Source organism: Puma concolor, chromosome E3 (genome assembly GCF_028749965.1).
Source record: "Puma concolor isolate L17-30 chromosome E3, mPumCon1.1.hap2, whole genome shotgun sequence".
NCBI classification, from domain to species: Eukaryota; Metazoa; Chordata; class Mammalia; order Carnivora; family Felidae; genus Puma; species Puma concolor.
In genome coordinates, this window is record NC_141682.1 from 5,067,983 (window position 1) to 5,082,025 (window position 14,043).

Sequence of the window (14,043 nt, forward strand, 5' to 3'; positions counted from 1 at the left end):
CACCACACTGATACTTAAAAGTACAAATAAAGACGTACAAATAAATGTATACTATATTTAAATAGCAGTAACACTTCTCATTCTTAGTTCATCTTCTCAGCACAATGTGCAGCAGCAGGTAGGAAGATCTCTCCAAGGTTGCTCCAAAGCCCATGGGAATGAATGTTCCGGTAGACCTGGGGCTCTGCTGATGGGGGCCGGGCCACGTGGGGACAATGGTGGCACCAGGCCCGGTCACCTCTGTACCACTCATTAGTGGTCTGGTTGGTGGCAGCCAGGTACAAAGTGAAGCACAGGTAGCCCCCCAGGAGGAAGCTCAGCATCACAACAAAACCCAGCATGAAGACGATCCTTGGCAAGGTCAGGAACAGGTACTGGGGGCAGAGAAGGAACAGCACGTTAGGCAGCCACGCTGTGACACAAGTAAGGGCCAGCACCCACCAGCCCTGGCCTCGTCTGCAGACACGTGACAGCTGCCGCCCCAGCTCACCCACCTGTACACACACCTGACCCACTGAACACAAAACAGAACCATAAATGGCTCTGACAAACAGCCCCAGAAGCAGTCCTAGCATGCAGGAGTTTACTATGGGATAAATGGAATGTGCACACCGAAGGAAAAGGAAAAGGATACTAGGAGATGTGACTACGCCAGTCAGCTACTTGTAAAACAAAGAAATAAATACACATCTTCTTTCATGCATCACAATATAAATCCAGACGGACACAGGAGACCAATCTCTCTCTCAACACAATGTGGCCAAAGAAACACACGTACGAGAGTATTCACTGTAGTGATTTTCACAGCCCCTCTTCCGAAAAGAGGAAGTCCAGTCGTGAGAAAGAGTAAAATCTTGGGGTAATGATACTATGGTATAATAAGGAGCCGGTACAAACGAGGCCAATTTTTACATACTGATTCGGAAAAGACATTGGCAAAATATTGCCGGATAAGAAAGACAAGAGGCAAGGATCCACATGGGATCATATTCTTATAAGAAACAAAAACACACTCCATGAAGGTGGGTAATATCGACAACCACAGGAAAAAAGCCTGAATGTACACACCAAACTACAAAAGAGGTGGCCTCTAGGCAGTGAGCTGTTGGGAAGGGCAGGGTATAACCCCCAGTTTTCATTTTTTTTTAAAGATGCTTTAAATTTCATGTGTTTCCCCCCAGCTTTATTGAGACAGAATTGACATGACATTGTGAAAGTTTAAGGTACACAACGTCACGTATAGCAAATGATCACAACAAGGTTAGTCGTTTCAACTACAAGTTTGTGCCTTTGAGCCCTTTCCCCCTCTTCTCCCCCTTTTCATTTTAAGCACTTCTGGACTGCTTGAATTTTGAGAAGTTATTTTTTAGAATAAAGAAAATGAATTCTGACAGTGTTCAGTATCTTTGAAAGGCAAGAGTAAGAGAGGCAGGCGCATCAAAACTCTTCACAGGAGGGACCTTCTAACTGAAGTCACAAAGAAAAGAGATTCGATGACAAAGGATGTCTAAATTTTTTTTATAGGATTTTTTTTATACAGAAGAGGATACACAACAGAAAACAAATACAAGAATGAACTGTCATTATTATATGATCTCAAATCTAAAGTAATTCTAGTATAATAAAGGACATAATTCACAAAAAAAGATATACAAATGACTGCCAAACAAGGAAAGTAATCAAAAGTAATAAAGAAATATAATTCTTTAAAAGGGTACAACATGTATTCCTACTAACATAGAAGCACCTGCCACCACTGGGCATCCTCAATGTCCACCCTGACACAACAAAGTGAATACCTGCCAATCACTCTAAGCACAAGGTTTTATTTTATTAATGTTATTTATTTTGACAGAGAGAGCGAGAGAGAGAGAGAGAGAGCAGATGGAAGAAGGGGAGAGAGAGACAGGGAGAGACAGAATCCCAGGCAGGCTCTGTGCTAGAAGCACAGAGCCCGACGCGGGGCTCGATCTCACAAACCACGAGATCATGACCTAAGACAAAACCAAGAGTTGGACACTCAACCAATAAGCCACCCAGGCGCCCCTAAGCACAAAGGTTTTGTTTTTTTTTTTAATTAAAAACATATATATATATTTTAATATTTATTTTTGAGAGAGACAGACAGAAAGAGAGAGAGACAGAATGTGAGCAGGGGAGGGGCATTGAGAGAGGGAGACACAGAATCCGAAGCAGGCTCCAGCCTCTGAGCTGCCAGCACAGAGCCCAACGTGGGGCTCAAACCCACAAACCGCGAGGTCATGACCTGAGCCGAAGTCAGATGCTTAACTGACTGAGCCACCCGGGAGCCCCACCTAACCACAGTGTTTTAAAAAACAATTTGACGATATATATTAAAATCAAAAGATTTATTTATAAATGTTAATAATCTTTGACTCAGGGCCACCTGGGTGACTCAGTCAGTTAAGCGTCTGACTTCGGTTCAGGTCATGACCTTGCGGTTTGTGGGTTTGAGCCCCACGTCGGGCTCTGTGCTGACAGCTCAGGGGCTGGAGCCTGTTTCGGATTCTGTGTCTCCCTCTCTCTCTCTCTCCCCCCTCCTCCCCCGCTCATGCTCTGTCTCTCTCTTTCAAAAATAAGTAAATGTTAAAAAATAATAATAATAATCTTTGACTCAGTACATATACTTTTTGGAAGCTATCCTACAGAAAGTCCTAAATACAAAAACAAAACCACATACACTGATTACCTACCATAAAGGGGAAAATGTACTTCACCAATGGAGAGAGCTGGTGGGCACCACCTTAAGCAACAGATCAAGCTAAGTGTCACTGACCCTGTGTTCCACCTGATGGGATGCAACATGAAATACATACTTCTACCTAGAAAGCATTTTTGCCAAAAACATTTAACCTGAATCTGATCAGGTCTCTAGAACTAACTTCCAGTTCACATTAATATTAAGGAACAGAGAAAAATTAGTTGACACAAGTAGGAAAAAGACAAATTTAGACCAACGGACATTCTAAAAGACTACTAAACTACTAAATGTCAACTTCATGAAAAAAAGGAGAGGCATTATTTTAGACTATGAGACTAAAAAGATATGACATTCAAATGCAATGTGTTAACTACAAGGTGGATTCGGCTTCAAGGAGGCAAAAGAGGTTTATAAAAGACATATTTGAAACAATGGGGAAATTTAAATATGGACTAGATTATATATTACATATTTACTATATATTCTATATTTATTACATATATTTATTATTACTTTTCCTTGGTGAGATAACAGAATTGTAGTTATGTTGGAGGTTGACATTCTATAAAAATGCATGTTCCAGGGGCATCTAGGCGGCTCAGTCAGTTGAGTGTCTCTTGATTTCAGCTCAGGTTACGATCCCAGGGTCGTGGGATCAAGTTCTGCACTGAGTGTGCAGCCTGCTTAGAATTCTTTCTCTGTCTGTCTCTCTCTCCCCTGCTCCTGCTCTCTAAAATTAAAAAAAAAAAAAAAAAAAAAGAAAAGAAAAATTAAAAAGAATAAAGAAAATTTTTTAAATGCGTGTTCAAGTACTTAGGGGTGAAGCAACATAGTGTCTCCAGTTTATGTCTAATAATACAGAAAAATACAAGGGGCACCCAGGTGGCTCAGTCAGTTGGGCGATGACTTTGACCCTGGTCATGATCTTGCAGTTCATGGGTTCGAGCCCTGCATCGGGCTCTGGGCTGACAGCTCAGAGACTGGAGCCTGCTTTGGATTCTCTGTCTCCCTCTCTCTCTGCCTATCCCCCCCTCACACTCTGTCCTCTCTCTCTCTCTCAAAATAAATAAACAAACATTAAAAATTGTTAAAAAAGAAAGAAAGAAAAATACACAAAGAACAGATTAAAATGTTAATTTTTAAATCTAGGTGGAAAGTATACAGGTAACTTTTCAGTATGTTTGGACACTTACATAAATGAAAAAAACTGAAACAAAAACTACTCAAGGATAAAACAACAAATCACTACACACCTATCAGAATGGCTAAAATGAAACACAGTGATAACATGAAATGCTGGAAAGAATGCAGAGAAACCAGTCATTCCTCCATCACTGGTGAGAATGTAAAACGGTATATTTTACTCTGGTATATTACTCTGGAAAAGAGTATGGTGGTCCTTTTCAAAACCTAAAATGGACTTATCAACCCGACAATCACAGTGAAGAGGTATCATGCAGGAACTTGTAAATGGGAATGTTCAACACAACGTTATTAGTTAATAGCTAAAACCCAGAAACTACAGAGATGTCCTTCAAAGGCTAAATGGTTAAGCAAAGCGTGGTCCACCCATACTGTGGAATACTATACAGCAGCAAAAAGGAAGGAACCCTAAATACATGCAACCATTTGCATGGATCTCAAGGAAACTGCACTGAGTGAAGAAACCAATCTCTAAAAGATTGGATGTGATTCCATTTATGTAGCAATCATGAAATAACATACTAATAGAGATGGAGAACAGAGTAGCAGTGGCAGGTATGCAGGATGAGGCTGTGGCTATAAGGAGTAACACGAGGGAGTCTGTGGTGATGGACACAACATGCGGACTATAGTGGTGGTTATGCAGGCACACACATGCGACAGATTACACAGATCCACACAGACACACACACACACACACACACACACAACACCAATGAACACATATGTAACTGGTGAAATCTGAATCAGCTCTGTGGATTGTGCCAATGTCAACTGCTTGGTTTTGGCATTGGGCTGTGGTTGCCTAGGGATGCTGGCATGGGGGAAGGGGCTGGCAGTGGGGGGCAGGCTTAAGAGCGCATAGGCTTCCTGTAGGTTTCTTTGTAACCTCCTGTAACTCACAGTTATTTCAAAATAAATTTAAAAAAATACTAGCTTTTACTGTGCATTTTATCATATTAAGACAGTCTCCTTCCATTTCTATTTTCTGAGTGCTTTTATTAGAATGGGTGTTGAATTTTGTGAAACACTTTTCAGTATCAAGAGAAATAACCATGTGGGCCATCTAGGTGGCTCAGCTGGTTAAGTGTCTTGACTTCAGCTCAGGTCATGATCTCATGGTTCATGAGTTTGAGCCCTACATCAGGCTCTGTGCTGACAGCTCGGAGCCTGGAGCCTGCTTCGGATTCTATGTCTCCCTCTCTCTCTGCCCCTCCCCAACTCACGCTGTATGTCTCTCCCTCTCAACTATAAATAAACATTTAAAAAAAAGAGAGACAGGGAAATGACCGTGCTATTGTTCTTTATATTTAATAATGCCGAATAAAATACTAATCAATTTCCTAACATTGAACCAACCTTGCATTTATGGAATACATTCCACTTTTTCATTTTCTTTGAACAAAAGGAAAAAAAAAACAAGAAGAATTAACCAGTCACCTAAAACAGTGACTGCTCACAAGCTACTTCCCATAAATGCAGTAGAAATCTTTTGGCCATCAAATGAGTTTTTATAAGAACCCTACATTATTGTAAATTAATTTTTGACAAAGTGCCAAAACAATTCAATGAGCAAAAAACAGTCTTCTCAAAAAAAAGATGCTGGGACAAGTGGATACCCGCATACTAAAAGTATGAAGTTGGAACCCTACCCTACGGCATGTGCAAAACTTAACTCAAAATGACCAGAGGCCTAACCTGTAAGAGCTAAAACTACAAAAACACTTAGAAGAATATGTAAGTGTAAATAAATCTTCATGACCTTGGATTAGGCGATGGATTCCTACATATGACACCAAAAAGCACAAGCAATAAAAGAAAAAAATCAACTTAAAATCAAAATGTAAAACTTTTGTATTTCAGAGAAAACTATCAAAAACATGAAGACAACCCATAGAATCGGAGAAATCATTGCAAATCGTATATCTGATAAGAGTCAAGTGTACAGAATATAAAAAGGATTCTTACAACACAAGAATGAAAGACAACTCAATTTAAAGATGAGCCTCTCAGGGCGCCTGGGTGTCTCAGTTAATTGGGCATCAGACTTCAGCTCAGGTCATGGTCCCACTGCTTGTGAGTTTGGGCCCCGCATCGGGTTCTGTGCTGACGGCTTGCAGCTTGGAGCCGGGAGCCTGCTTTGGATTCTGTCTCCGTCTCTCTGCCCCTCCCCAACTCAAGCTCTGTCTCTCTGTCTCTCTCTCTCTAATATGAAAAAGAAAATTAAAAAAAAAAAGATGAGCGTCTCCTCTAAATCTTCTTGTCCAAAGAAGATACACAAATGGCCAATAAGCACACAAAAAGTTGCTCAACATCGTGAAGTCATCAGGGAAATGCAAATCAAACTGCAGTAAGGTATCGCTTCATGCCTGTGACGAGGGCTATGATCAAAAAGACAAGTAATAACAAGTGTAGGCGAGGATGTATGAAGGTGGAACCCTCACACGTTGCTGGTGGAAATGTAAAATGGTCAAGATACTTTGAAAACAGGCTGGCAGTTCCTCAAATGATTACAAACAGAGCTACCATATGATCCAGCAATTCTACTCCTGGGTGGAACTCAAGAGACATGAAAACACAAAAACTTGTACACAGATGTTCAAAGCAGCATTATTCAAAAATAACCAAAAAGTGAAAACACTCAAATGTCCATAACTGATAAATAAATAAAATGTGGTATGTCCACACAATGGAGTATTATTCAGCCATAAAAAGGAGTGAAATACTGATTCATGCAACAACATGGATGAACCATGGACACACCATGCTAAACAAAGAAGCCAGCCCAAAAGGCAGACTGTGTGTTATGTGAAATGTCCAGAAAAGACAACTCCATAAAGACAGAAGGCAGATTAGTGGTTGCCAGGGTCCAGGGAAGAGGACAAAAAGGAATGACTTCTAATAGGTAAGAGTTTCTTTTTGGGGTGATGCAATGTTCTGAAATTAGATGGTGGTGGTCGTTACACAACTCTGAACCACTGCACTATATAGTTTAAAAGGATGAATTTTGGGGCACCTGGTGGCTCAGCTGATGGTGCATCTGGCTCTTGATTTCAGCTCAGGTCACGATCTCACTGTTCATGAGATCAAGCCCCATGTTGGGCTCTGTGCTGACAGCACTGAGCCTGCTTGGGATTCTCTCTCTCCCTCTCTCTTTGCCCCTCCACTGCTTGTGCTCTCTCTCTCTCTTAAAATAAACATGAAAAATAAGATAAAATTAAAATAAAAAAATAAAATAAAATAAAACAAAACAAAATAATGAATTTTAGGGGCACCTGGCTGGCTCCATTGGAAGAGCAAGCAACTCTTGATATCAGGGTTGTGAGTTCAAGCCCCACACTGGGCATAGAGATTACTTAAAAAAACAAACAAACAAAAAAAAAAACCCTTAAAGCAAAAAGGATAAATTTTACAGTATATGTACTGTTATCAACTAAAAAAATTATATATTCTTTTTTTTTTTAAATTTTTTAAGTTTATTATTTTGAGAAAGAGACAGAGCGGGGGGGGGGGGGGGGGGGGAGAGGGAGAATTCCAAGCAGGCTCCACGACAGTGCAGAGCCTGATGCTGGACTTGAACTCACAAATTGTGAGACTATGACCTGAGTGGGAACCAAGAGTCAGACGCTTAACCAACTGAGCCACCTGGGCACCCCATGTTCATTTTTTAAAAAGGAATGGCTTCATCTCTTGACTGGGAAAATAAATATCCTTTTTCCAATGTTGAATCCTAAAGTCAGAAACGTACATCCCACAACATAACTCCGTGAATATTAATTACCTGAATAAGAAAGACAATGTCAATAACCTGCAAGTGTCCAAGGTCATCAACGTAAGTCTCCAGATACAAGTCCGACACCACCACCAACTGGACCAGAAACACGGTGCTCACAACGGCCATGGTGGCAGCTGAGGCCGTCAACGTCAAGAGGTAGATGAGGAAGTACCTGGCGTTCCAGGCCCCGATACAGTTGTTCACCCAAACACAGTGATGGTCAAAACGGTGCACACACCTGTTACACACACCTGCACAGAAAAGGGAAAATCACAGCCCTGAGTTAGTCCTTGAAGAAACAGGAGACCATGCACACCTTTGAAATTTTTACAAACTGACTCCTGGCAGATGTTGGAGGAAATGGCGACTGCCATCACCAGGCTATTAGAAGTGCAGGGTCTAGTACAGTAGCTGCGAGCCACAGAGGGGTACTGAGCACTTAAAATGTGGCCATGAGGAAAACCTGAAAGAATACTGTTTATTTTGCTAAATTTAGAGTTGTTTTTCCATTTATGCAATGCTCCTTTAAGTTCAATATCAGCAATGCTGAGATGACATAAGGGTTAGTGAATTTACTTAACTTGCACAGACTTAACTTTGAAACTGATGGTTTTTTTTTAATGTTTACTTTATTTTTGAGACAGAGAGAAGGAATGTGAGTGGAGGAGGGGCAGAGAGAGAGGGAGACACAGAATCTGAAGCAGGCTCCAGGTTCTGAGCTGTCAGCACAGAGCCTGACACGGGGCCCAAACTCACGAACTGAGATCACGACCTGAGCCGAAGTCAGACACTTAACCGACTGAGCCATCCAGGTGCCCCAAACCAATGCCTTGAAGTCAAATTAATTCTTCTTATAGAGATGAATCATTACGTGACTATTAAAGGAAAATGATTATGTTATGGAAAAAACTTGTAAGAATTTCTAGAGTAACTTGGGTACGTGAATCTGCTCTTCCAACTGCAAATTTTATGAAATCTAAATAAAGGTCAAGAATTTCCTATGAAAATTTATTGTCTCAATTGAGATGTGCTGTAAATGGAAAATATATACCAAATTTCAAAGACTTAGTATGAAAAGGAGAATATAAACTAACCCATGAATGATTTTTACAACTGACTACATGTTAAAATGGTGTTTTAGGGGCACCTGGGTGGCTCAGTGAGTTAAGCGTCTGACTCCTGATTTCATCTCAGGTCATGATCTCACAGTTCGTGAGCTCAAGCTCCACAGTGGGCTCTGTGCTGCCAATGTGAAGCCTGCTTGGGATTCTCTCTCTCCCTCTCTGCTCCTCCCCTGTTCACTCTCTCGCTCAAAATAAATAAACTTAAAAAAAAACAGCTCTTACATAAACCATGATATTTTAAATAGGTTACGTTAAATAAATACATAATTAAATTTAACGCTGCCTCATCTTACTTTTGTAATGTGGCTACTAGGAAATTTAAATCACACATGTAGCTCACATTATATTTTTTGGGCAGCACTAGTCTAGAATCTTGGCTACTCCCCAGAAGAGTAGGCTCTGCCAGCACTGAAATCTGCAAACACAGCATCCCACAGAAGTCCTGTTGGGCAACACGCCCCGCCGCGTGGCACAGGATGGGCTGTTATGCCTGGGGCTGAGTTGCCCACTATGTAAGAATATCGAGACCTCACCTCCAGTCATCTGAAGGAACCACTATCTGGCCTCTACAAGCAGAGGCTGCCCATGCCTGGGAGACAAATGGCCTTGCTTTAGATTTCTGGAACCTTCCCTTACTGACAAAGCCCACGTCTGTTGTACAAAGGTAGAGAGGGAGCAACCAAAGCCAAACTTACGGCAGTGCTTGGATCGCGCTGGTTTCCTCACATTGCAAGTGAAGCACTTCATATTCTTTGGGAACATCACTTCATCGAATTCATAAACTTGAAGTAACGAAAACTCGTTTGCTTTTGTTATAGTGCCTGAAAAAAGGACAAATGTCAGTTTTGAGCAATATGGTAGACTGGACATTCACAAAATCTGTCCTGACAAAGTGCAACTAAAACTTATATATTTAATATTCTAAATAACTCACTTTAAATAAAGCTTTGGGGCACCTGAGTGGCTCAGTCGGTTAAGCACCTGACTTGATTTCAGCTCAGGTCATGATCTCACAGTTCATGGATTGTGGACAGTGGGATCGTGGATCCCACTGTGGAGCTCTGCATTGACAGGGTGGAGCCTGCTTGGGATTCTCTTTCTCCCTCTCTCTCTCTGCCCATCCTCTGCTCGCTCTCTCTCACGATAAATAAACTTAAAATTTTTTTTAAATAAATGGCTTTATTGAGATACAACTCACAAGCCCAATTCGCCAATTTAAAGTGCACAATTCAACATATTTTAGTACATTCACAGAGTTATGCAACCATCACCACAACCAATTTTAGAATGTTTTTATCATTTCAAAAAGAAACCCGTTAGCAGCCACTCTACATTTGTCTCTAATCCCAGCCCCTGGCAATCACTAATCTACTTTCTGTCTCTATGCATTTGCCTTTTTTGGATATTTCATATGAATGGAATCATACAATTTGTGGTCTTTTGTATCTGGCTTTTTTTTTTTTTTAAGTTTTATTTATCTTGCAACAGAGAGTGCGTGCGCACACATATGCAGGGGAGGGGCAGAGACAGAAAGAGAGAGAGGGAGAGAGAGAATCCTAGGCAGGCTCCACACTGTCAGCGCAGAGTGCCACGCGGGGCTCGAACTCATGAACTGTGAGATCATGACCTGAGCTGAAATCAAGAGTCAGACCTTAACCGTCTGAGCCACCCTGGCGCCCCTCTGGCTTCTTTCATTTAGCACAGTTTTTCAAGGTTCATCTATGTTCTAACACATGTCACTCCCTCATTCCTTCCTGTTGCTGAATACTGTCCCGTCGAATAGGCACACCGCAGTTTACCTGTTCATCAGCTGTCGGACCCTTGGTGCTTCAAGGATAGAAAGGCTTAAAAGGAAAGGCATGGAGGGGCGCCTGGGAGGCTCAGTCAGTTAAACATCCAATTTCAGCTCAGGTCATGATCTCCCAGTCCATGAGTTTGAGCCCCGCCTCGGGCTCTGTGCTGACAGCTCAGAGGCTGGAGCCTGCTTCGGACTCTGTGTCTCCCTCTCTCTCTGCCCCTCCCCCGCTCATGCTCTGTCTCTCTCTGTCTCTCTCAAAAATAAACAAACATTTAAAAAAAAAGTAAAGACATGGAAAAAAGATACCAAGCAAATATCAATCCAAAAAAGTGTAATAATATTAACATCACACAAAAGAGAACAGAAAGCAAAGAGCGTTACTAGTGACAAAGAGGCTAATTATACTTTGAAAAAAGATTCAATGGAAAGAGAATACCAATTCTTAACTTGAATGCATATAATACAAACATACACATAACCATGATATACGTATACACACACACTATAAGTAAATAAGTAAAGCAAAAATTGCAAGGAGAAATCTCAAATCTACCATCAGAATGAGATAACATGCCTCTCTCGATAATTGATCACACAAAAATATTAGTATGAATATAAAAGACTTGAACATAATTTAAAAACTTGATCTAATGGACTTATATGCTGTCTGTGCCTAAGAACAAGAAAACATATTCTTCCAAGCACACACAGATCATTTACAAAAACAACACGTGACCGCCATAATGCAAATTATCAATAAAATGTTTAAAAGAAACTGTGTCATAGGGATCACAAACTCTCTATATAACAAAATTATTAGTGAAGAGATCAAAAAATAAACTAAAAGAGTATATGGAAAATTTTAAGCTGTTCTAAATAACCCACAGGTCAAAGAAGAAATAACTTAGAAAACAATCACAACCGAAAGATCATGAGACCACTATGTATCAACTCTTTTGCAAAGTCCTCAGAGGGATCACTGGTCTGTAGCATGGTAAGACCGAGGGCTGCCGGTCTCTGTAGTGAGAGCCTCAACTTACCAGGGTTGCTTACGCAGCTGAGCGTGAAAAACACCAGGTTTATAACCAGCAGCAGGTAGGGCAGGAGAAGGTAATGCAGGGAGAACCCCAGCTCCTGACAGTAGCCAAATACTTCCCAGGTGTATTCAGCATAAACCATCCCTTGCAAGAGGAGGTGCAGCATAATGAAGGTGTGGTTTCTGAAAGGAAGTAGACACGTGGCTAGTTTTACAGGGCCTTGTCCATGAAGAAACCATGTAATACTAAAGTTAACCCGGGGCCAACCACTTCCTTTGGGCTTGGGATAACAGCAAGAATTACATAACAATGCGACACAGTTCTCACAGTGCCTAGCAATAGCAAGCATTCAATATTTGTTATCCATTACGATTATCATCTTTGCTGGGAAGTGAGGTATCAGGATAGATTTCTTTTTACAGGAATGCATGTCAATATATCCCCACTGTTTAAATATTTCTGTCAAAACTCCAAAAATAAAAGGCAGGTTATTTATGAGCAGAGGTCCTGAACCAGGACTCTTGATCCTTCCAGCCTCCTTCCCCATACCACAGCTGGAAACCAACAAGAAACTTCCTGAAGCTACAGGACAGCAACAGTTAGCAATCAAAACAGAAGAGAAGATAGTATGTAATCTGTGAAATATAAATACCGTGTGTGGAAGAGGTAATGAAGCACTTTTCGCATAGCTCTCTGAAGGCATTCTGGAATTATACAGGAAATTACCTAAAATAAAAGGATTCAGTTTCATTTCTCACCCCCCCCCCCCCACTCCCAAACAAATTAGATGCTTCCCGGTCAGCCGTCAATACTGGTGATCTTGTGTTTCTGCACATGGGCAGAGAAGAGATTTAAGAGAGAATAAAAAGGAGGGCTTCACTCAGCTGGTCTGCCTTTGATGCCAGCTCCTCCTTTTTCACCCCAGCACCAAAGAAAGCACCATGTCGGGGTCTTCAGGCAAAGGGAGGTGAGCAGAGGGACTGGACTAGGTAATGCCAATGTGAATTCCACTCCCTTCCCTGCCTTGGGTTCAATCTCAGATTCCAGAGTCCACACCTGCAGTCACTGGGCATTAGCCCAGGTCCCTCCCAAGTGAACCCCCTTGCCAAAGGCCACTGACCCCAACTTTGCTCACTTGGATTCTGAAGGAGTGTGGGCAGCTGATGCTCAGCTCTCTCCTCATACAGCCCCCAGTTCCACTCATCAGACCCCTCCAGGCAGACATTGCTCACATCCATGCCCAATCACGGGCATCAAATCCAGAGAAAAATAGCCAACCTCGAGAATGTGATCTTCTCTCAAAGCAACATCACAAGGTTACTTCAAGTAACAAAAAACAAAACCCACAAAAAAAAAAACACACACACACAAAAAAAAACAGAGACTTTCAGATACACCATAACTGCCATAAATGAAAGAAGTGAACAAATGAATAAAAATGACATCTGTGTTTTGTTCCATCAGGGAACCGGTGAGCCTTTTAGATGTGGTAGTCACAATCCAGTGGTCTCTAAGCATCGTGGTTACCTGGGCTCCTCCTCTGACCAGGCCTCTCAGGTAATGGGTTTTTGAGCAGATGCATATCGTAACAACACCCATCAGCACCACAGCCAGGTAGAACAAGAAGAGAACCAGGAAGTCCATCCTGGGGCTACAAAGAAACAGAAAAAGTGTGACTACAACTGAGGGATAAAATCTATGGTGCACATTCTCAGACATCAACTCCCTAAACAAAATTCATCAGCCCTTGAGCACACACTGCCTCGCACTAGGGCCTCCCAGATGGTCCTGAGTTCTTCTGCTTAGGGAGTTTTCTAATCAAACCACTGTGATGTCTTTAGGGCACCTCCCGCCTGCAAATTCCAAAATAAAACCGGGGGAGATATGCCAAATGCATACACCTTCCCTCCCACCAGCAACAAATCATCTTTGTACTTCCTTAAACACTCACATAGACATTGATACAGAACATACCCAAAATAATCTGCTGACAACGTTACTGGAACAAGCAAACCCCAGAGGCAGTCAGGGACCCACACCCACAGCAATCAGGGATCACCCACAGGGGCCAGAGTCAACACACAGGTCTGTATTAACTGGAAATGGTTACTTTGGGTCTTAGCAAGTATGATTTGGAGCTGGACTTCCAACTGAGATCAGCAAACTACAAACTATTCACGAGGTAAGACAGAGGAAACAAAGAGCAGCAATTCTCACGTGATTCAGGGTCCCCAGCCTACATATTTCTGGTTTGGATCATTTTCAATCGGCCGCTCGGGCATTCCTCCTCCCAACATTCACGGAGAATCCAAACGGCATCCCGTCCTGTGCAGCGGCGCGCGCCCGGTGCAACAGGTGGCACCCAGAGCTGCCGGGGGCATGGT

At 41.9% G+C, this 14,043-nt stretch overlaps 1 protein-coding gene across 4 annotated transcripts; it reads right to left on the reverse strand.

Moving 5' to 3' along the window:
• Positions 1–35: 35 nt before the first annotated feature.
• On the reverse strand, positions 36–14,035 carry ZDHHC4 (zDHHC palmitoyltransferase 4). Of its 4 annotated transcripts, none has more exons than XM_086692105.1 (7): positions 13,877–14,035; positions 13,187–13,310; positions 12,312–12,385; positions 11,663–11,841; positions 9,520–9,645; positions 7,734–7,951; positions 36–374 (listed from the first exon to the last, which is right to left on the reverse strand). In XM_086692105.1, exons 2-7 carry the CDS (start codon positions 13,301–13,303, stop codon positions 84–86), a joined length of 1,005 nt encoding a protein of 334 aa, XP_086548231.1. In that variant the 5' UTR covers positions 13,304–13,310; positions 13,877–14,035; the 3' UTR covers positions 36–83. The 4 variants fall into 4 exon arrangements, with proteins under 4 accessions (XP_086548231.1, XP_025779132.1, XP_086548233.1 ...); XM_025923347.2 differs by having other exon boundaries at positions 7,707–7,951; XM_086692107.1 differs by lacking the exon at positions 36–374 and adding an exon at positions 5,212–6,130.
• Between the last annotated feature and the right edge of the window lie 8 nt (positions 14,036–14,043).

Coding starts and splice junctions, on each gene's coding strand:
- ZDHHC4 (XM_025923347.2), bottom strand. CDS start 13,303: ATGGACTTCCTGGTTCTCTTCTTGTTCTACCTGGCTGTGGTGCTGATG. Junction 12,386..13,186: donor TGGTCAGAGGAGGAGCCCAG/GTAACCACGATG, acceptor CTTTTATTTTAG/GTAATTTCCTGTATAATTCC. Junction 9,646..11,662: donor CAGCTGCGTAAGCAACCCTG/GTAAGTTGAGGC, acceptor TCCTTTTTTCAG/GCACTATAACAAAAGCAAAC.